This window comes from Ahaetulla prasina, chromosome 1 (assembly GCF_028640845.1).
Source record: "Ahaetulla prasina isolate Xishuangbanna chromosome 1, ASM2864084v1, whole genome shotgun sequence".
Lineage (NCBI taxonomy): Eukaryota > Metazoa > Chordata > Lepidosauria > Squamata > Colubridae > Ahaetulla > Ahaetulla prasina.
Genome location: NC_080539.1, coordinates 239,373,306 through 239,396,517, shown reverse-complemented (window position 1 = coordinate 239,396,517; position 23,212 = coordinate 239,373,306). Strand labels below are relative to the sequence as shown.

General features: G+C 36.5%; 1 protein-coding gene across 2 annotated transcripts in view; it reads left to right on the top strand.

Annotated features, from left to right (window-relative positions):
• Window positions 1–23,212, top strand: part of MGAT5 (alpha-1,6-mannosylglycoprotein 6-beta-N-acetylglucosaminyltransferase) — a 162,888-nt gene that overhangs the window by 133,133 nt on the left and 6,543 nt on the right. For both annotated transcript variants that reach the window (XM_058194097.1, XM_058194089.1), the window contains exons 8-15: window positions 579–748; window positions 2,462–2,596; window positions 4,587–4,720; window positions 6,151–6,284; window positions 10,975–11,124; window positions 16,002–16,148; window positions 17,950–18,066; window positions 20,299–20,373. In XM_058194097.1, the coding sequence (XP_058050080.1) occupies window positions 579–748; window positions 2,462–2,596; window positions 4,587–4,720; window positions 6,151–6,284; window positions 10,975–11,124; window positions 16,002–16,148; window positions 17,950–18,066; window positions 20,299–20,373 (1,062 nt within the window). The remainder of the gene's footprint in view (window positions 1–578; window positions 749–2,461; window positions 2,597–4,586; window positions 4,721–6,150; window positions 6,285–10,974; window positions 11,125–16,001; window positions 16,149–17,949; window positions 18,067–20,298; window positions 20,374–23,212) is intronic.

The window sequence follows — 23,212 nt, the reverse complement described above, 5'->3', positions numbered from 1 at the left end:
ACAGGTGTTCAGTGAATCTGGCTTCCCCATTCATTTTGCGTGCCAGAAAGCCGCGAAGGGTGTTTACTTGATTCTGGGACATTGCAACTGTCATAAATATATGCTAGCTGCCAGTCACCTGAGTTTTGATCATCTGATCTTGAGCACACTGCAATAATTGTGTGAAAAATGGTCAGTTTTTTCAGTACCATTGTAACTTTGAACATACATGGGTTTGTCACTGACCAAAGGTCTAGGTTAGAGTTATTTGTTAGTGTATAAAGGTTCATGAATTGGAATAGACATCTTAACAGGTCAGCCAATGGGGACTGTTTGGTGATCCAGATGGCTCGGAGCCCGGGTGTGGCTTAGGTTCACTGATCTGTATATATATGAATGCTTCTGTGATTCCATAGCTTCTGTGATTATTGATTCTGTACTTCAGGATTCTGAGTTCGGGTTCTGGCTTCTGCTGAATGGGTATTGTATATAAAGAAGTTTCTAAATTATCTATATGCATATTAAAGCAAAGAAATTCATACTAGAAATTTTCAACAGTTGGCGCCGAAATTGTTCCTCATTGTCTCTTCCTTTTACAGGTCCTTGTTCATTTGGGACTCCTCACAAAAGAATCTGGATTCAAGATTGCAGAAAATGCCTTCAGTGGTGGCCCACTTGGCGAACTAGTCCAGTGGAGTGACTTAATTACATCTCTCTATTTACTGGGCCATGACATAAGGATTTCAGCTTCCCTGGCAGAACTCAAGGAGTAAGGAGGTTATAATCCACTTTAAAAGTGAAGCAGCAAAACCATTCTTCTCAAAGTATTCATTGTACAGCCTATAATTTTGGGAAGAGGGAAATAAAAGTGATCAATTCCCTAAACAGTGAATAAAAATTATTTTCATAAGCTAAATATATGCATCGTGAAGCAGATAGTATTCTTTGTAGTTGCTTCCTCCTGAGTTTTGAGTAAATGAATACTAGATCATTTGAATTTTGAGTAAATGAATACTAGACTTTGCAGCTTTATTCCCTATCGTTACAGGTGTGTTAGACAGCTGCAGAAAAACTAAATGGGCATAATTTGTTGTCTTTATTTCTTAAATGAAATTTTATTTCTTAATAAGAAACTTGTTATGGATAAATTGATTGTAATTTGTGTGAAAATACTTCTTTTACCATGATTTTGATCTGTTTTGACAGCCTTATTGCATAAGAGCCATGATTTCTAAATTTACTGATTTAGAATATTGCACTGGAAAGGCCTTGAGAACTGCAGATTTTGTTGCATTGCCCAGTTTCACAGCAGAGGCTATTTAATAGAAGAACTTTGTTATGTCACATCAGTGACTATCGTTGTAGGTAAAAGGAGAAGGGGAAGCTACAGTTAGTGTCATTTACACAGTGAACATGAACTGGGGCAAACTCTGGGAGACAGTAGAAGACTGGAGTCTGGCACGCTGTGGTCCATGGGGAAGAATCAAACACAACTTAACGACTGAATAGCAACAAATCAATGACTATTACTGATAAGGCCACAGAACTGTTGAGCTATTCACACTCTATTAGAACAAATCCGAAAGTCATTATATATTATTTTCCTATAAAACAAGCAAGACTGTAGCTGTCAGTAAAATCTGTCCTGCCTTTGTTTATAGAAAGAGTAATGAAAGCAAGTATCTGCACTGTTGACTTAAAAATTAAACACCTGTTGACATTCATTCTTCTTGTATAACAAGAAAGTTGGTCTAGTGAGCAAGGCGGCAAGCTAGAAGCCAGGACATTATGAGTTTTAGTCCTGCCTGAGGCATGGAAGCAGACTGAATGACTTTGGACTAGTCACTTTTTCTCAACTCCACTCATCTCACAAGGTTGTGGGGAAAATAGGAGTACTGTATATTGTGTATATTTTCCACTATGAGTTATTTACCAAAGTAATTAAGCCGATGGATGGGTGGGTGGGTGGATGGATGGGTGGGTGGGTGGATGGATGGATGGATGGATGGATGGATGGATGGATAGATAGATAGATAGATAGATAGATAGATAGATAGATAGATAGATAGATAGATAGATAGATAGATAGATAGATAGATAGATAGATAGATAGTGTAAACTATAGGAGTATTGTATAGTGTGTATATTTGCCACCTTGAGTTATTTACAAAAGTAATAAAGCTAGGATATATTTATGAGTTGTACCAGCAGAATGTTTTGCTTATCTATTAATCAGGCTATCAAATGTTATTACTTTCTTGTATCTTTTTGAATGAAAGTCTTATTTTTAATAGTAATTGTTACAGTTTTAGAACAGCTAATTTTCTGGGTTAGACTACTTCAGGAAAATGCCTGAACTTCTTAACTTCAGTTGTAGAACCTTGCCTTTACTTCACCGTTTTCTTAATTATTCTGTCTGTAAAAAGAATTTTCATTAAAATGTGTTTTACTCTTTTCCTTCTTTTTTTTTTTTTTTGGCTAGGATTATGAAGAAAGTAGTTGGTAACAGATCTGGGTGTCCTACACAGGGGGATAAAGTGGTGGAGCTTATTTATATTGACATTGTGGGACTCACTCAGTTTAAGAAAACTCTTGGGCCATCCTGGGTTCATTATCAGTAAGTATTCATCCTTTACAAAACAATTCTCTTTACAGGTAGCCCTGAACCTGCAACTGTTCATTTAGTGAGCAAAGTCACAACATCACTGAAAAAAGTGACTTATTAGCATTTTTCACACTTAACAACCATTGCAGGATCCCCGTGGTCACGTGATCAAAATTCAGGAGCTTGGCAACTGGCATGTATTTATGACAGTTGCAGTGTCCTGGGGTCATGTGATCACCTTTTGTGACATTCTGACAAGCAAAGTCAATTGGGAAGCCAGATTCACTTAACAATTGTGTTACTAAGTTAACAACTGCAGTCATTCATGTAAAAACTGTGTCAAGAAAGACCATAAAATGGGGCAACGCTCATAGCTGCCTCGCTTAGCAACAGAAATTTTGAGCTCAGTTGTGCTTGTAAGTCGAGGACTACCTACCTGTAACTTTTTTTTTTCCATACTTAACTGTTGATCCTGACATTTTCATTTCCCTCTATATTCACAAGCAGCTTTCACACAGAGCATTTTGAGACAGAACAGACAAAGAAAGCCTGTATTACATACCTGGCTTAGCGCTTGATGTATATTTGCTTAGCTTAGACGAAGGAATCTTTATGGATGAGCAGCTGTTTGCACACATAGATGTGATTTGAACATTCAGCTACACAGATGGCTTTATTCTGTGAAATTGTAAGCTGCTTCCTTTGCAGATACTCAGGTGGAACCTACATCTACTGCTTAAAATATTTTTATGAAAAGCAGTAGACAGAGGTTTTTAAAATATAAAGTACCACTAGTTAAGTACCTATGTCGATTTATCTGATTTCTCATTTATCTTATTCTCACATTGGATGAAAACAGTCTTCTTTAACTAAGCGCTCATTGGGAATGTTGAGTCCACAAATTAAACTTCCCAGCCAGTATATTTGCTGCTTTCATTAGCTGAAAAGTTGGAAATTGGAGTTCACTTAAGGCCATTGGGCCGGAGAACTGTATATTAAAACAGCTAAATTGTTCAGATACGGAATATAAATGTTGTGCTTCATATAAAGCCCATGCATTCTTTTATTATACTTTCTATGGTCTGTTTGTATTCCAAATAACCATTAAATGAGAGAAACAACAAAATGTTTAAACTAGAAAAGATGGAGCTTTTTTCACTTACCCAGATCTAGGAGCAATTATAAAACATTTTCTATATCATCTTTTGCCTTTGACTGTTGTCATTAAATTTATTTTACAGATTAAAAAAGCTTATAGGTAACCAGAGACTTATGACCATTTTCCACAGCTACGACTGTTGCAGCATCCCCATTGGTCACATGGTCCAAATTTGGATGCTTGGCTACTTGGCATGTATTTATGATGGTTGCAGTGTCCCACTATCATGTGATAACCTTCTGTAACCTTCTGACAAGCAAAGCCAATGGGGAAGCCAGATTCACTTAACAACCATGTTACTAACTTAAGAACTGCAGTGATTCACTTAACAACTGTGGCAAGAAAAGTCATACAAGGGAGCTCACTTAACAACTGTCTTACTTAGCAGTGAACATTTTGGGTTCAACTGTGGTCATAAATCAAGGACTATCTGCACTTGCTTTCCTCTCTTTTGGACCATCCATTCCTTCTGAAGAAAAAAATACCTTCCGGCTACTGTACTCTGATAGTGGTGGCAGAGCTCCAAAACACATCTCTCTTCCTACACCTGTGTCAAGGTTGCACCTTTATTGGCAGCTCTTGTCAGGCTGACACTGGGGAAAAGTGGAGAAGGGGGTTAAGGAAACACAGGTGCCTGCAATTTTCTTTTCTTTTATGTACACTGAGAGCATATGCACCAAGACAAATTCCTTGTGTGTCCAATCACACTTGGCCAATAAATTCTATTCTATGCTATTCTATTCTTTCCCGCATTGTGTCAACACAAATTACATTATGTTTCATTTTTATAACGTACAGTTTATAATATATTCTGTTGGGATTGTACTTTGTTTTCCCTTCCAGGTGTATGTTACGGGTGCTAGATTCCTTTGGGACCGAACCAGAGTTTAATCATGCTCACTACGCTCAGTCTAAAGGCCACAAAACGCCATGGGGGAAGTGGAACCTTAATCCACAGCAGTTTTATACAATGTTTCGTAAGTTAGTCTTGTCAACAAAATAACTTAATGTCACTCAGAATTCATGCTTGTCTTAGGAGGATTTTTTATGCTGTCTTCAAAATCAAGCCAATAATTAAATTATTAACAATACCAATATCACTTAGACTTACGCTCCATAGTGCTTTACATTTCTGACTGGTTTACAATGTCAGCATTATTTGCCTATTGCCCCCAACAATCTGGGTCCCCATTTTACCGGCTTTGGAAGGATGAAAGCTGAATCAACTCGAGCCCCATCAGGATCGAACTCCCGGCAGTGGGCAGAGTTAACCTGCAACACGCCATTTTAACCACTGAGCTCCTTTGCTTCTAGTTGGAATTTTGCCCCAGCTTAGTAATTTCTTGCTTAATATTTCTTGTAAAATATCTGTTACATTGTTGACCTTGGGGAAATAATGCACTTAATGGACTTTTGGATAAGGAAGACTACTTTTTTTATTATTTCAAATATGCATGTGGGAAATATGTCTTAGATTCTTGAATAATATGATAAAGACACCAACAGGTCTATGAAATGTCCCTTTTGAGGGGTGAAAAATAGATTTAACTTCATGATGCTTCCATCCAATAAGACCCTTTCTCATGCTTATGCCAAATTGTTTTGCCATATTGCTAATTGTAAGTTCATCTGGAGAGCATCTTAGGGTTTACACCCTTCTCAACCTCTCATGGTTTACTTTAATGTGGAGATGATAACCCATATGAACCCCAGTGGCAAATATAATTTCAACCTTTCACTGTGAAAAGTATCCTTATGTAATAGGATAATCCCAGGTATTGTAAAAGTGGGAAAATGTGTTTTTAAAATAAATTGGGTCTCCCATAATAATTAACTCAGTCTAAAAGTTTGTTTCTAAAATATTTGCCGAAATAAAAAGCAAGTTTGATTTGGCTCAGTGTGTTTCTTAACAGAGTATTCAACTCATGCTTTCTTGTTTGATTCAGATGTTCTTCCTGCTCCTGAAATTCCACAGTAGTTGGAGACTTTAGAGGAATTAATTATGGCTCCAGTAAATACAGCAATTTTTTAAGGGATTTGAACAAATTTTTTGTGCAACTTCTAGAATAAGGAGCTTGACATTTTGTCCTGTGGTATGGTGGTATTCTTTTCCAAAAGAAGTTGCTTTAGATAATGTTAGATTACTTTCTTATGACTTTAAAATAAATGTAATACAGGAAAGGAAAAATCCTTTTCGTGTATAAGAGATAAATCAGAGAATGATCAATAAGGTTACAAATATTTCCTGTTGAAGATGTAGCTCAGGAGTTGAAACTAACTCTTATTTGGACTTGAGTCAATGCATCTTCCAGGCATTTAAAGACTGTAAATTGTCCATTTTTTATTTTTTTTTTGCAAGCATTACAATGAATGATGCACTAATACACTTTTGTTGTTTAATTTGCAGCTCATACTCCAGATAACAGTTTCCTTGGATTTGTTGTGGAAGAATATCTGAATTCCAGCGATATCAAACACTTCAATGTCATTAAAAGGCAGGATCAATCACTTGTTTATGGGAAAGTTGATAATTTCTGGAAGGTGAGTTGCCAGGTTAAGCAAATTTGTTTCAGTTGAGCATAACACAAAGTTGGAGACTTTTAATTTAATGATAATTTTTAAGACCTTTATATCAAACTGGTTCTCACATCTAGAATCTTTTTTATATTTATTTACTTATGGTCCAAAACCAAGTCACAGAATTTAAAACTACAGCACACTATTAATATATGCATAAGTAAATATATATAGTACATACTTAGATAAAAGGGAAAATACCTGTACATTTACAGTTGCTTATATCTAAAAGATTTAGATACTGTCACATTATGCATTAAAAATAGTTATATCTCCTTTTATATATATATGTTTCCTTCTTTGTTTCTAAAGATTGACCATTGGCTCTAACATATACATGTCCATCTATCAGTGTCCCCATCTGTTTAGCAGTTTCTTCCCAAATGTCATCAAATTTTTCCCTATTACATTTTGGGAAAATTTATTAGATAGTGTAATCAGCCCAGTATTCTGTAGAGTATATCTGTTGATTTTGCTTTTGTAGTTGCTAGAATTAATGAAGTACAAAATCATCTTTAATGTTGATATATTACAGTAAGTACTATTTATTTTATTGCTAGATGTTTTAAAATTATTAGTTTTTCCAAATCAATCTACCACGTTTCTGTAATACAGAGGAAAGCATATAAAATTATGGTTTTATTAAAAGTATTCAAAATGGTCTTTCCTAACCAATTTTCCAGATGCACTGTATTTCAGTTTCTATAATTTCCTTCCAATTCTGCAAGTATGGAAAGTTTCACATTAGGTATCTGATGTAAAAAACACTCTTCTGTTAGATCAATTCTGTTGCTTTAAATTTTCTAAAGAGATGATGGATAGGAGGGAGATATATACATCATATTATATTATAATATATCATAAGAATATTTGCACAAGATTTCATCCAGCTGATACGTGTGGAAAAATGGTATGCACACGTGTTTCTTGGAAAATATTTTTTCCAGAAACTGTAGTATTATTGCTCTAGAAAGAAATAAGCAGATTTGAAAAGTAATGCCAGAAATGGATTTAGGCTTGAGCTTATGACCTTATGAGATTTTGAAAAGTATGTTATTAAGAGCTATAATTAATTTCTCTTCCTGCATTAAATGTTCAGAAAAATGTTTTAATCCATATTCTGCCTTTCTAATGTTTATTTAATCTTCAACCAACCATTAGACATGTATGTCTTGCTCTGTAAGAATTATTCTCTGTAAGACTAATTATAGAGCAATTGAGGATATACAATTATAGTATTGGCCAATTCCAGTTCAAGTCACAATGCTGACAGAGTGTTAAGTTCTCTCTAGGCAAGAGGTGAAGAGAACTTTGGAATGGTATCCTTACTTTTAGAATGGATTATGATTAGTTTAAAATTCTTGGCCCCTTTTCTTCTCCAAAAACTTCTAACTTACCTTTCCTCTGGGGAAAACACAGAATGATCTGATCCGTTTGTTGGGGTCTTTTTTTAGAATTGGCTTCCAGGTAAATCATATAAATAACATAGCATGCTTACAAGCTAAAAATATACAAGGAAAAGTTTCATCCATCCCTTTGTCAATCCATTCTGATTTTACCACTTACTGATACTGTATTTCCAATTATCATCTCTCCAAATTCTCAGGATTATAGTTTTCTGTTAAAATTGCCTTCGAAGAGAGAATTAAAAATGTCTGTCAGTTTTATAAAGAGGTGTTTTTAAGTATAGTGAAAATAAAAAGCATGAAAAAATAACAATTACATACACGATGACAAACATTTTTTTGTAAATGGAAGTTTATTACAGTTCTCAAGAAAAGACAGAGATCTAGTCACTGCTGTTCTGTGTGTTTAGTGTTGGAGAACTGTTTTTTAAAATCTCATGCACCTAAGCTGTATGGGTATTTCATTTTGTTTTGTGAATACAGGTAGTCCTTGACTTACAGCAGTTCATTTAGTGACCGTTCAAAGTTACAACAGCACTGAAAAAAGTGACTTATGACTGTTTTTCAAAGTTACGCCTTCTGCAGCATCCCCATGATCGTGTGATCAAAATTCAGATGTTTGGCAACTGGTTCATACTTACGACTATTGCAGTGTCCCAGGATCATGTGATCACATTTTTGCGACCTCCTGTCAAGCAAAGTCAATGGGGTAGCCAGATTCACTTAACAACCAGGTTACTAACTTATCAACTACAGTGATTCACTTAACAACTTTGGCAAGAAAGGTCATAAAATGGGGCAAAACTCAATAAATGTCTCAACAACAGAAATTTGGGGCTCAATTGTGGTCATAAATCAAGGACTACCTGTATACTAGCTCATTCTCTGTTTCTAACCATCGTGTCTAAAGAGTTTCTTGTGTTCCTGTTTTTTTTTAAACTTTCAATAGTGAAAAAAGACTCCAGTTCCTTAATGTTCCCTTAATCTTTGGTTTATTGTTCAATTCTTCCCTGAACAAACTTGAGCACACTCAGTTTTTGGGGGGTTCACTTAAGTCATGGTGTTGCACATTTAACAATGATGGACTTCAAATATGGCATCATTCAGAAATAAGCAATATGGTTTAAGCAGTGTGGTTTATGATATATCAATTTACGAACAACTGATATACTGTAGTTCCACCTCTTTTTCTTACTCTATTTACAAATTTGATAGCTTAATCATATTTTTCTGAAAATCACATCAGAATGTAAAAATTGTAATTTATGGGAATGGAATAGAAAATGAGGCAGACTACAGATGCATGATCAAGTTTGGACTGAGAATGAATTATCAAATCAAGAACATTATGTTATAATCAGTCCAACTAATTATTCCTTTGTCTGTGTTCTGTTGATTCATTAGGTCAGTAGGTATTTTTGGATAAGTTGTGAGGACATGCTGAGAATGCCATAATTATGATGTTCAGCTTCTGCTGCATTCATACATAACGAGCTCTAAAATTGTGTTATGGTTTAGAAATAAAATTACCTGTTTGCAGTTTCCTCCTGTACATTTTTAGAGTTCACAATTTCAGAGCAGTGTACAGAAATGTATTCTGTAAGGGTGGAGTATTCTCACATTAAACTTGGACACCAGGGTATATTGAATCTACAAAGTATTTATCTAGCATCCATTAATCAGAATTTTGCAACTCAGCTCAAAGTATGCCTAAGAACTTCTTTATGTAAAAAAATATCCCAAAAGGAGATTAAACTGTACTGTTGTATAAAATAATCAAGGATTTGACTATCAAGTATATTGATTTTTAAAGAGGATCTTGCAAAAACAAATCTGGAAAGTGCAGACAAAAAATTGTATTATTGTTCTAGTGATGAGCTGCTTTTGATACTTGCCAGTGTATAATCTGAACACATTTTTTTTATAAATAATAGGTCAAAATTCTATCTGATAAGATTGAAAATTATATTACTTACTACCAAGTCAATATCATTTATTGTTAAGGATCATTTTATGCTTACGTCTGTTTTATTTTTGAAGCGTTTAAACATAAATTATGGACTCTTCCCATTGTACTCCAAAAGATTCAGGCAGTGTCAATGGTGCAATTATAGAATAATAAAATAATAGGGTTTTCTTAATTCTTACAAATTCAGTCATTTTCTCTGAATGAAAAAAACCCCATTGTCATAATTTCTTTAAGGATCTTAAGTTTTAGCGAAAGCTTTTATCATCTCAAAATATAGATCTAAGACAAAGTGTATTTTAATATTTTAAAAATGAATGATAACTTTCAGGGATGTTATGATGAAACTGAAATGGCTTGTTTTGTTCTGTTGGCCATCCTATCATTAACATTCTTTGAAAGAACAATGAAGCAGATCACTTTTGAGAATATACATGGTGCATAATGAGTTGACTTTGTGATCCTTGAAATCCTAATTTTTAGCAGTGATCCTTCCATTTGTTCAGTGATTATTTTTCCTCAGCTGGTCTGCATGGGCAAGAGAATTTGTTCTATTTTACTTTATGTTAAAAGAAGAGTTGCCTTATAGATAGAATACAAGAAAGACCAATGTCCTTCCAAGATTTCAAGAGCCATCTGAAATGTCTCAATTTTCTTCATACTGTTTGGTTAAATGGCTAAATAAAGCTTGGCTGTAAATTTGCTGAACAGGAGTATCCCCATTTTGAAATTATATTAGGCAGTGACATGAAAATAACACCGTACATTTATTTAACTCTGAATGTTTTGAAAAAGGAATTGTTCTTCTCTGGTTCCTTCTGACTACAGGTAGTCCTTGACTTATGACCACCCAAAATTGAGCCCGAAATTTCCATAGCCAAACAAAGTAGTTACTAAGCGAGTTTTGTGACCTTTCTTGCCACAGTTGTTAAGTTAGTAAGACAGTTGTTAAGTGAATTTGGTTGCCCCATTGATTTTGCTTGTAAGACTGTTGCAAAAGATGATCACATGATCCCGGGACACTGCAGCTTTCATAAATACATGCCAAGTGCCCGAATTTTGGTCATGTTTCAGTGAGGATACTGCAATGGTCATAAGTGTGAAAATTGTCATAAGTCACTTTTTTCAGTGCCATTATAACTTTGAGCGGTAACTAAATGAATGGTTGCAAATTGAGGACTACCTATAACAGGTAAATCACTACTGGCTTAACAAACAATTGCACCCAGAGGATAATTCTTCAACCTATTTTTTTTCTACTTATTTTTTTCTTTCTTTCTAGGATAAAAAGTCTTATTTGGATGTCATTCATACCTATACAGAAGTTCATGGGACTGTCCATGGCACAGGTGCTGTCCATATGCCCAGCTACGTTAAAAACCATGGGATTCTCAGTGGCCGAGATTTACAATTCTTGCTGAGAGGAACAAAAGTAAGTTAGTTGGCTTTTCCCAAAACTGAAACGGCTATGATCTAACTTGCTTTAAAATATTGTAATCTTCACTGTCTGGAATTCTGTGCTCCATCGTATGTTCAGTTCCAAAAAGTTCCAAGGAAAACAAGCAAGCTCAAAGAGCATCAAGGACATGTCACCTATTTCATGCAGATGTTGAATAGCAGGAGTGAAATGCTCCCGGTTCGGACTGGATTCCGCGATCCGGTAGCGATGAGAACGGGTAGTTCGGAGAATTGGTAGCAAAAATCCCTGGGGGCCCCGCCCATGCCCACCCAATCACCCAGTCCCCACTTGCCTACTTGGCAGCTTCCTGCTTCTTTCAGTCTGGCTCACTATTCCGGCCTTGCTTCAGCTCCTGCAATCAATTGCATCAGCTAGCAACTCAATCTGCCTGCCTGCAATCCATCTCCTCAGTGAGCAATTCAATCTGCCTGCCTTTTCCCTTGAATAGGATAAGTAAGGAGGGGGGGGAGCTTTAAAAAAATAGTTAATTGGGGTTTTTTTTTAGGAGTTATTTTTTTAGACATAGCAATTTAAAGTTAAGGAAGTTTTAAATTTAGCTGCTTTTATCTAAAAATATAAATAAAATAAAATAATAAAATATTTGTGCAGCTTTCTGAGATTGGGTGTATTTCTGTAGTGTTTCACTCTAACTACACAAACACACAAAATCTTACATAGCTGTATGTGGCTTTGGGTGAAGTGCCGCTGCTTTTACATTGTGTGTGAGTCAGTTGTGTTGTGTTTGTGTAAAGTGTGAAAGTTGGTTTTTGGGCTTTTTGTGGCTGTGTGTGGTTCCTGCTTGTTGCAGGGGCCATTTTGGGTGAGGTTCAGCTGCTTTTACATTGTGTGTGAGTCAGTTGTGTTGTGTGTGTGTAAAGTGTGAAAGTTGGTTTTTGGTACCTCTTATTGTTTTGTGTACCTTGTTTATTATTTTTATTATTTATTGTTATTGGCCACGCCCACCTGGTCACCTGACTACCAAACTACACCCACCAATTAAGCCACACCCACAGAACTAATAGGGAAAATTTTTAGATTTCACCCCTGAATAGAAGGAAGAAGAACACTGTGCCTTGTCACACCCACAACTGAGGATCCTACGGGCCCCCAGTCTTTCTCTACCACCAATGACTGGAACCACCCCATTTAAAAGGAGGAGAACTCCTACGGAACAGTATCCCTCACTCTCAACTTTCAGGCACGGAAGCATACCATATAGGTATTCCTCAACTTATGATAATTCATTTGGTGACATGAAAAAAGTGACTTTCACACTTTATGACCATGGCTACATCCCCTGTGATCAAAATTCAGACACTTGGCAACTGACTCATATTTATGACGGTTGCAGTGTCCTCGGGTCATATGATGCCCTCTTGCAAGCAAAGCAAAGTTTGTGGGGAACCCAGATTCACTTAACAACCGTGTTACTAACGTAACAGCTGCAGTGATTCGCTTAACAACTGTTACAAGAAAGGTCGTAAAATGGGACAAAATATAGCAACTTTGCAACAGATATTTTGGGCTTAATTGTGGTTGTACGTTGAGGACTACCTGTATTTTTCAGTATTCAAACCTGATGAAAGGACAAGTAATATAGAAGGACCATACACCCCCTATCTTGATCTAACTAGAGATCATCCACAACTGCAATTGGTGCTATATCCATACCATACATGGGCCAGAAGCCTGGGTGAAATAGGTCCAGGTAATCTCTTTATTCCAGGGACTTCTTCTGCAGCTGCCCCATTACTTTCTCATCAACCTGAAGATGAAGACCAGTCAGAAGTTACCCAGAAGCAATCGCTTCTTGAAAAGGAAACACACCACTGCCTTCTTTGGGGAGGACAGTAGCCACCCCTTCATTCAGATATGCATTTATCACCACTCTGACCCAGCCCCCACCCTACCCCCATCTCCGGAGGTTTTCACCTATCAGGAAGAAAAACATCCATCCAAAGCAGCAGAGCCAAAGCTAGAGAGAACCCTGTTCACTTCTTCAGAATTCCCTGAGTAAACATACTGCAGATAATCCGCAAGACCATCACCACCTTGGGACTAGGATAGTCAGCTGGAATTGGATCAGAGTGATTTTGTCATCCAGATGCCTCCAAAACTCCACCAAGTGATTATATCCCCACCCATCCCTATGCTTCCCTAGTAAAGCCTGGGTCATTTTAAAAATAAGATGCATTAAGAGTTTTAAAAAAAATAGCATTCTGCCTCTCTGATTAGCCAAGTATAAGAGACCCGAGCATTCAAAGACGAAGCAAACACTAGCAGTAAACATTTAGCATTTCCCTTAGGAAAATAAGATTATCTTCAGAGATGGGGAGAAGCCTCCAGAGTAGCCTCCAAATGAGAAAAACCACATTGTTTACTCAGAGTCCGGTTTATTCAGCTACTGCAGTTTTGCTTTTCAAACCATTGAGGATCAAGTCTTCTATGACTATCTCTGCCTGTTCATTTCCTGAGGTTCCTGAAATGTTGTGCAAAATACCCGCGGTCTTCCTCCGAACACCCTATCGGTTTTCCAAGATGATGGGAGAAACGCAGGGGGAGGGGAGGACACGACAGGTCTCCTTGTTTTTAGAACAATTTTGCATGACTTCCAGTATGGCCAGACACATTGCGAAACTATGAAACACAGATTTTTCTGTCCGCATTAATTTTCTTTGAAATCCTACACTTTAAAGCTTAGAAGTGGCAAAGTGGATAGAATTTCTGAAAATCCTCAAAGAAGGAATTTGGGTCTTTGGACTAATTTAGACCCTGGATAATTTGTAATTTAACCTCAACACGATCTGGCTGAAGTTCTAGTTTATCCCTTCCCAGTACTAATAATATTTTGAAGATTTTGTATTACGTAAATTGGCATGGGTTTTATTAATTCTAAAAGGCCATGCCTGCAGCATGACTAACTTTAAAGAATACTTTTATAAACAAAACTTTTTCATTTAAAATGAAGTTGTACATTAATGTGATACCTCTGGCTTGCTCTGGCTGACATAGTGAATAATGTAGTAACTTCTAAAATAGGCTTTATAGTTTGTAATAGTTACTTAAAGTGACTGAAAAGCAATTGGGTTTGTATTTATTGTTAAATGGTGACAGAAGCTCTAGATCTGTCAAAAGGCAAAGCTCCCGGGTTCAGTGAAAGGGAGATTTTCCTTAACATATTGACAGTACAGAAGAGAAAACAATGACTCTTACTGAAGAAACAAACAAAGAATGTTTATGTAACCAATGCTATTAATTTCTGTACCTAATTAAAACCAAATCAGCACTGAATTATTGGTGATATTTCCATGCCCTTCAGCCATATTTCCATTGCAGTTAAGGTAAAAAAAATCTCAGGTTGCCTAATTTTTTTATTTCAGACATTTCAGTCAAAAATTCAGAAATTGATAATTTTGTGTATCACAGTGTTGCTTAAACCAACGTATGTATGAGGGAGTAAAATTCAGAGGGGATAACAAACAATTCTGATCTGCCTACCACTCGGCATTTTATTTGGCACGTATTATTACAAAGTCTAAATGTCACTCTTGGTGTCTTAGTAAAATATATCTATCGTAAGCATTACGACGGCTTACAATCGGGCAGCAGCTCTCTCCTGTGGCTTCATCCTGTTTTCTCACTACAAACCTTTGTAGTATATTCGTCTTCAGAAAACAGTTTTAAAATGTGTTAGAATTCCAGTAATAATTGTTGTATTTCCTGTTTATAAATACTTTGTGTTTTCCGTTCAATTCTCTTGCAATACGTGAATTTCTAAGATTAGCTTTTTAATGCAACTTTCCATGAAGTTGTGCCGCTGTGGATAAATTCACATACCTCTAAACTTTGCTGCCACCTACTGTTTGTAGTTGGAACTTTTTTGACTCCTTGAATGATATGAACATTTAACAGTCCACAGCACTAGGGGCAACTGTTGACAAAACAATGGCTTAAGCAATTAAATTAAATTGTAAAATCTGCATTCTGTGCATTTGGGGCACTTTTCCAAATACATTTGAGATCAAATTGCCCTATTATAATCTATTGCTCTTAATTAATTTCATAGATGTAACTTGTGAATATTTTCCACCTATATCCACTTTTGTACTTTCTTTGCAAAGCTATTACTAAATTCACAAAAATACAATTCTTAAAGATCACTGTAGTAAATTATTTGCCAGATACAAACTGAAAACTTGTACTAAAATACACATCACACTAATTTCTAATCTGGGCTAGATAGGGTTTAGAGCTGTTAATGAAGGCATGATTCTATCAGTCTCAGCTCTTCAATAACATTCCTATTTTAATGTAATTTATAAACACATTTTAGGGCTATTTTTGGATTGAGGAACTGAAGCTTCTTGGCTGAACATTTTTGTGAAGATGTTTGAGTACTCTGGTAGTACAGGTTTGTTACTTTTCCTGCTTGGATTATTTTCTGAAATGATTATTGAGAAATTTAATGCAACCAAACAAAGCAGAATTCTTCTTTTTCTTCCCACTATATCACAAAAGTCAGCACTGTCCATTCTTAGAAGGTTGTTTTTCTGAAAAAATATAGGATCTCCCCCTCTTGCCATCAGGTTATTTTCTGGTTGACAACACTCTCAAACCCAGCCAAGCTTAATCTAAATCCTAGCTACCTTAAAAGCCTCTTTTTGACAGCAAAGACAAGAAATTGCAAAAGATTTTGGAACAGAACTTGCAAAAGATGATGAAAGATTTCGGGAAAGAAATGACTCTTAATTAGTTTTCAGGTTCTCAATACTGTTCAAAAATACAGACTTGGGTTCAAGACTCAAGATACAAATGTAGAAAAACCTAACTTGGAAGTTTCTATTTTACAGCTTTTTGTGGGCCTTGGCTTCCCATATGAGGGTCCCGCACCTTTGGAGGCTATTGCAAATGGATGTGCATTTTTGAACCCGAAGTTTAATCCACCAAAAAGCAGCAAAAACACAGACTTCTTCAAAGGCAAGCCAACTCTTAGAGAGGTATGTTTTTATTTGTAATTACTGTTGATTAGATACATGAACAGTGTCATTTGAAACACAACTTCTAACACAACCCTGTACTGAAATACAATAATGTATTGTTCTTATCAGGCCATGCTATTGAGTTCAAGTCGGAGAACAAATCCGAGATAGAGAGATATAATTTACTTTGCAAATGCTCTGGTTTTTAATCAGGCTGATCCAGCAACAATTTCCATAATTGGTTTCCATCCCATTGAATCTTCTTCAGTAGACATGATGGAATTGCTGTTCAACAATTTTTTGAAAGCTAGTTTTGATCACTCATGCTTTAAAGAACCACTTAAGGCTTAATGCTCTGCCTCAACTCTATTATTAACTTGTCCAGCTATTAAGGCCTATAGAAGCAGCCTTAACAGACTGCTCTTCACAGACAGATCTACTTCTCAGATAAAGTTGGCTTGTTTCACCATAAATTATACTGAAAAGACTTCCTTCAAAGCTAAGGTTAGCCCCCAGTCTTTTGGCTTCTTGGTGACAAAGTTAGGGATGGCACAGTGTATTCAGGCAGACCATGTCCGGATGAACACCTGTTTTCTTCTGGGACAGATCTAAAAAAAGAGCCATATTGTAGGTAGACATTATCAGGGTGAAGAAGAAAAACAAAAAAGAGTAAACCCTTGGCCGTGGTGTTTTTTAAACGGTGACAGCTAAGGGAAGATAAGTACAAGAAAAATGCAAAGAATGGGTTGAAGGGATAGGGAGGCCCACTGCATGCATACCACTCTTGAATTCAAGCATGGTGACACCTCAGTGGATAAAGAAATCTTAGAAGATTTCTCCAACTTTAGTTTCAGCTCAAAACTGGAACCATCAAGATGTTCTCAATATCATATGGTGGACTTGTAAAAAAATCAAATCATTTTGGATTAAAATATGGTGGATTATGCAGAATATTTTGAAAAAGAAGATAAAGTTTAGGCCACAACTGTTTTTACTAGGTGTAATCACGGATTGTAGAGTAATAGAGACTAAATTAATATTGAACTTAATATCAGCAGCGAGGCTTTTAGTGGCGCAACATTGGAAGAAAGAAGAATTGCCTACAATTGAAGAATGGACACTTAAAAGTTTCAAATTTAGCAGAAATGGCAAAAATTTCTGCGTATTTGAAAGACTACTCACAAGAACGATATATAGTAGAATGGAGAAAATGGATTGATTATATTCAAAATAAGTATCAGACCAAAAAGTACCAAATAGTTTATGAGTGATGGTAGGGAACATATTGTATTTGTGTATTTGCTTAAAAGGGGAAAGGGGAGTTAAGGGATCAATGGGGTTGAAAGGATTATGGGTTAAGGTTTTTGTAGTATTTTAGCATATGTTTGTTAGAAGTTATATCCTGTATTTTGCTCTGGGAAGTCCCTGGGGGGGGGGAGGGTGAAGGGGGGAGAATTTTAAAAATTTGTTTGTTGTAAAACTTTTTTAATTAAAAACAAAAAAAGATGTTCTCAATATCAGTTGAGCCACATTCTGCCCAAAAAAGGTTTCCTGAACTTCCAGGCCAACTGCAGGGATTTGTCCAGGCAGACAACCAGGAGTTAAAGTGACTCAAAGACACCCTTGGAAAAAAAAATAGTGCTTAAAATTGTTTACTTCTCATCACTTTCCAGGGTTTCCTAAAAGTATGACAAGTATTTTTTTTTTTGATAGCCAAGATTTTAAAAAAACAATGAAAGCCTTCTAAATATACAACTTTGAAAATTACTAAATGAACATAAACTCTAAAAATATGGCATTTCTCCCCCTTTTCTTTCAGTTGACATCTCAACATCCCTATGCTGAAGTCTACATTGGGAAACCTCACGTTTGGACAGTAAATATCAATGATCTTTCTGAAGTGGAACAGGCCGTGAAAGCAATTTTGAGCCAAAAGGTTAATAAAGATAATTAGTTCTTCATCAATGTTTTACAATGAAATAAAACATGCTAGGCTGTATTATAAGGTTTATTATGAAGAAAAAAGCTTTACCAAACAAAGATAAACATTCTAAAACAGGGGTCTCCAACCTTGATCCCTTTAAGACTTGTGGACTTCAACTCCCAGAGTTCCTCAGCCAGCTTTGCTTTGCTGGCTGAGGGACTTTGGGAGTTGAAGTCCACAAGTCTTAAAGGAACCAAGGTTGGAGACCCCTGTTCTAGAAAACTTTTGCTTTAATATTGTAAACCCAGAGAAAGGTTGGAAGATGAAGTAGCATTAAACATTTCTTATGAATAAAAATACCTTAAGTATATTAGTAGCAAGTAACGTAGAATTTGAATATAATAATTTTAAAATAATACGAATTATAGGTACTCCTTGCTTACTGGCCATTAATTCAGTGACCATTTGAAATTAAAATAGCCCCCCCCCAAAAAACCTTTACAGACCATTTACCACCACACCATCCCTCATGTGACTGTCATTATATGCATTATCTTGTGCCTGATCTGTGATGTTTTTTACTTCACCCCTTTCAGAACAGAGATATTGGAGAAAAGGGGATTGCAAGAGAGTAATCTGATCTTCTACACAGCCCAAGGCTGAGAGTTGTGGGCATGCTACACAAACAGCTTACAGTACTCTCCTGAAAACTCTTCCTCTTTATACTCTCTGCTCTGCAAAGGGGAAGGGGGGTGGGGAAGCAAGGGGTTTCTGGAGGCCATCTCTCCTTCGCCTGGCCCTTACATCCCCCTGCAGAGTGGGGACATTGCAGAGATTTTAAGAGAATAAGTTTTTCGTTCTTGGATACATTGAAAGCAATGCAATCATGCCCACATTATGCTTTATAATGTATACAATAAGACAATAAGCATTCCAAAGGTTGGGGGGATCCCAAGTATTCCAAAGGAGGCAAACAAAGCCAAAGTCCAGTCGCGGTCATATGACTACCCACTTAGTTTAGTAGTGGAGTTACCAGTCCATATTAAGTTTGTTAAGCGAGGACTACCTATATATTAAAATCTGTAGGATCAAAACAAATATCAAGTATTTTTCCATTATCTGGAGGAGAAGCTGCATTGAAGGAATATGTGGGATGGCTTTTTTTAATACTCACATTGATCATTTTAGGGGAGGAGGGAATGCTCATCTGCTATCACTAAAACATCATGTTTTTATGTAACTTGATATATCTCTGCACAGATATCTCTTAACTTCATAGGTATTTATTTAAGGGAAACAGTATCACATTATCCACTGAAACAAGTTGCTACAACACTGAAGATTAGATACTTAGAATAAGAGTATTAGAGAGAGCATAAAATTGTAAAAGAGATTTTAATAAAAATACTGGAATTGCAGATACTGTTACTGTAATATAGACAGCCCTTCACTTATTCATGCAGTGACCATTTGAAGGTACAACAGGGCTGGAAAAAAGTGACTTAAAACCGATTTTCACACAACCGTTGCGGTTTCCCCGTGATCATGTGATCAAAATTAAAGCATTTGACAACTACCATGTATTTAGTCCTGTTGACTTTCATATGATCACAATTTGTAACCTTCCCATCTGCCTTAATGACTGCATGATTCCCTTAAGAACTGCAGTTTGCTTAACAACTGTGGCAAAAAAAAGTTGTAAAATGGGACACAACTCGCTTAACAACTGCCTTAGTAGGGGACATTTTGGGCTCAATTGTGCTCATAAATTGAGGACTACCTGTATTTGCTGGGTAACCTGCTTTGTTGGGAACCAAAATATTTCCAATGGGGAAAAAAGTGAATTATGCATGAGAACGGAAGGCTTCTCAAACCACTTGCTCTTTACGTGTATTGGAATTACAGCTGACATAATTCCCAGCCACATGACTGACAGTACTAGAAAGTGTAATCCCAAGAAATCTGGGATTTACTGGTGTAATCCAATATTACTTAAGTGAACATTAGCTTTCACGGTGGGAATGCCTTTTGTTATCTTTTCCCTCTTCCCAAAAGATCCCAGTACACCTAAGGTTGTAAGGAGGAATTCCTCCTGTTGGCCATGCCGCCAACTCTTGGTGACCACTCAAAACTTGCTAATGAATTTAACCGAGCATATGTTTAACTACTTAGCAGACTGATACGCTTTGAACAGTGTGTTTTGTATTGCACAATTGAAATGTATTTATATTACTTATATAACAGATTGAACCTTACTTGCCTTTTGAATTCACGTGTGAAGGAATGCTTCAAAGAATGAATGTGTTCATGGAGAAACAGGTATGGTTTCTATATCAAGTCATTTCTTTTGTTCATAAGCATGCAACAATTTCACTTTTAAAAAGAAATCATACTTCGTAATTTCTTTTTAATTGAGTTGTTATTCAGAACCAAATACCCATTCGCTTTTAGCTGTCTTCTATGAGCAGTTGATATACTGATCCTTTCTCTTTCTCTATTTTGAACATACCTGAAGATTTAAGACAGGGATTAATGGAAATTTATTCTAATCAGATCTCTTTCTGGGATGATACTCACCAATAGAATAATATGCTTTCGAAGCTACTTTCCCATTAAGAAAATGCATATAGATTTTTGACATACTGAATTCTCTGATTCAATTTCCCCTTTTAAATATTGCTGAATAATTGCAAATATTGAAACCAATTACACACATTATATCCTACTTTATATCCAACATTGACTGTCTCGTTAAGCTGTTTTTCATTTCAGTAATGATCCTTAGCTTCAGATGTTACAGTGTGCTGATTTATAATTAAATATTTGCACTGTACCATAGACAAAATATAACAATTTCTCTGCCCCAAGACGTTAAGTAGGGACATTATATATACTAGATTTCTTTCCTTTTCTTTAGAATCAGATAATACGATTTCTTAGCTAATACCAAGAGTCAAAACAAAGTGGGCACTGTAAAGCAATACTTTGGTCCATACAGTTCCATGTATCACACCAGTTCTTAGTAATTGCTGCACACAGCTTCTGCAAATCTTATTATCATTCAACCCAGAAATAGAAGGTAGATCTTCTAGTGATTCAGCTCTATCTCGATCTCTGCATTTTCCATTTCTTCAGAAAGAAATGACAAATTGAAAGACAAAAAGGACAAATATAAAAAGTGGAAAGAGGGGCAAATAACTAAGGCAGAATATCAGCAAATAGCCCGAGCCTGTAAAGATGAAGTGAGGAAAGCTAAGGCTCACAATGAACAAAGCCTAGCGACAAAAGTAAAAAATAACAAAAAAAGCTTCTTCCAACATGTTAAAAACAAGAAAAAAGGAAACAATTGGCCCATTGCTGGGAGAAAGTGGCAAGAAGATGACAAGCAACAGGGAGAAAGCAGATCTACTTAACTCATATTTTGCATCTGTCTTTACACAAAAGGAAAAAACAATCCAACCTATCAAAAACAGCACTACAAAAAACAGATTAGAAACACAAGTTAAAATAGGGAAGAAAATGGTAAGTGAACACCTGTCTACCCTAGACGAGTTCAAATCACCAGGACCGGATGGATTACACCCCAAGGTTCTGAAGGAACTGGCAGACGTGATCTCAGAACCACTGAACTATATCTTTCAAAGATCCTGGAGCACAGGGGAGCTGCCAGAGGACTGGAAAAGAGCTGATGTAGTTCCCATCTTCAAAAAAGGAAAAAACAGATCCAGGAAACTACAGACCTATCAGTCTGACCTCAATACCGGGAAGATTCTGGAAAAGATAATCAAGCAACGAATCACCGAACACCTAGAAGCAAACAAAGTAATAACCAAAAGCCAACATGGGTTTGTCAAAACAGATCATGCCAGACTAATCTTATCGCATTCTTTGACAAAATGACAAAATTAGTAGACCAGAGGAATGCTGTCAATATAATTTACTTGGACTTCAGTAAAGCATTTGATAAAGTAGACCATAACCTACTACTAGATAAAGTAGAAAAATATGGGTTAGACAGCACCACCACCAGATGGATTCGTAACTGGCTGACCAACCGCACTCAACGTGTAGTCCTCAACGGAACTACATCCACATGGAGGGAAGTATGCAGTGGAGTACCCCAAGGCTCTGTTTTAGGCCCAGTATTCTTCAACATCTTCATCAATGACTTGGACGAGGGGATAGATGGGGAACTCATCAAATTTGCAGATGACACCAAGCTGGCAGGAATAGCCAACACTCCAGAAGATAGGCTCAAGTTACAGAAAGATCTTGACAGACTTGAACAAAATGAAATTCAACAGTGAAAAAAGTAAGGTTCTACATTTAGGCCAAAAAAACAAAATGCACCAGTACCGTATATGTGGTACCTTGCTCAATAGTAGTACCTGTGAGAGGGATCTTGGAGTCCTAGTGGATAACCATTTAGATATGAGCCAGCAGTGTGCAGCAGCTGCTAAAAAAGCCAACACAGTTCTGGGCTGCATAAACAGAGGGATAGAATCAAGATCACGTGAAGTGTTAGTGCCACTTTATAATGCCTTGGTAAGGCCACACTTGGAATATTGCATCCAGTTTTGGTCTCCACGATGTAAAAAAGATGTTGAGACTCTAGAAAGAGTGCAGAGAAGAGCAACAAAGATGATTAGGGAGCTGGAGGTTAAAACATATGAAGAACAGTTGCAGGAATTGGGTATGTCTGGTTAAATGAATAGAAGGACTAGGGGAGACATGATAGCTGTGTTCCAATATCTTAGGGGTTGCCACAAAGAAGAGGGAGTCGGGCTGTTCTCCAAAGCACCTGAGGGTAGAACAAGAAGCAATGGGTGGAAACTGATCAAGGAAAGAAGCAACTTAGAACTAAGGAGAAATTTCCTGACAGTTAGAACAATTAATAAGTGGAACGACTTGCCTGCAGAAGTTGTGAATGCTCCAACACTGGAAATTTTTAAGAAAATGTTGGATAACCATCTGACTGAGATGGTGTAGAGTTTCCTGCCTGGGCAGGGGGTTGGACTAGAAGTCCTCCAAGGTCCCTTCCAACTCTGTTGTTATGTTATGTTATATGTGGAAAGTATTTGTTTTTGTAAGCAGTCATTCTGCAGAATTCAGTAGTACCTTGTTTAGAATAGAATAGAATAGAATAGAATTTTTATTG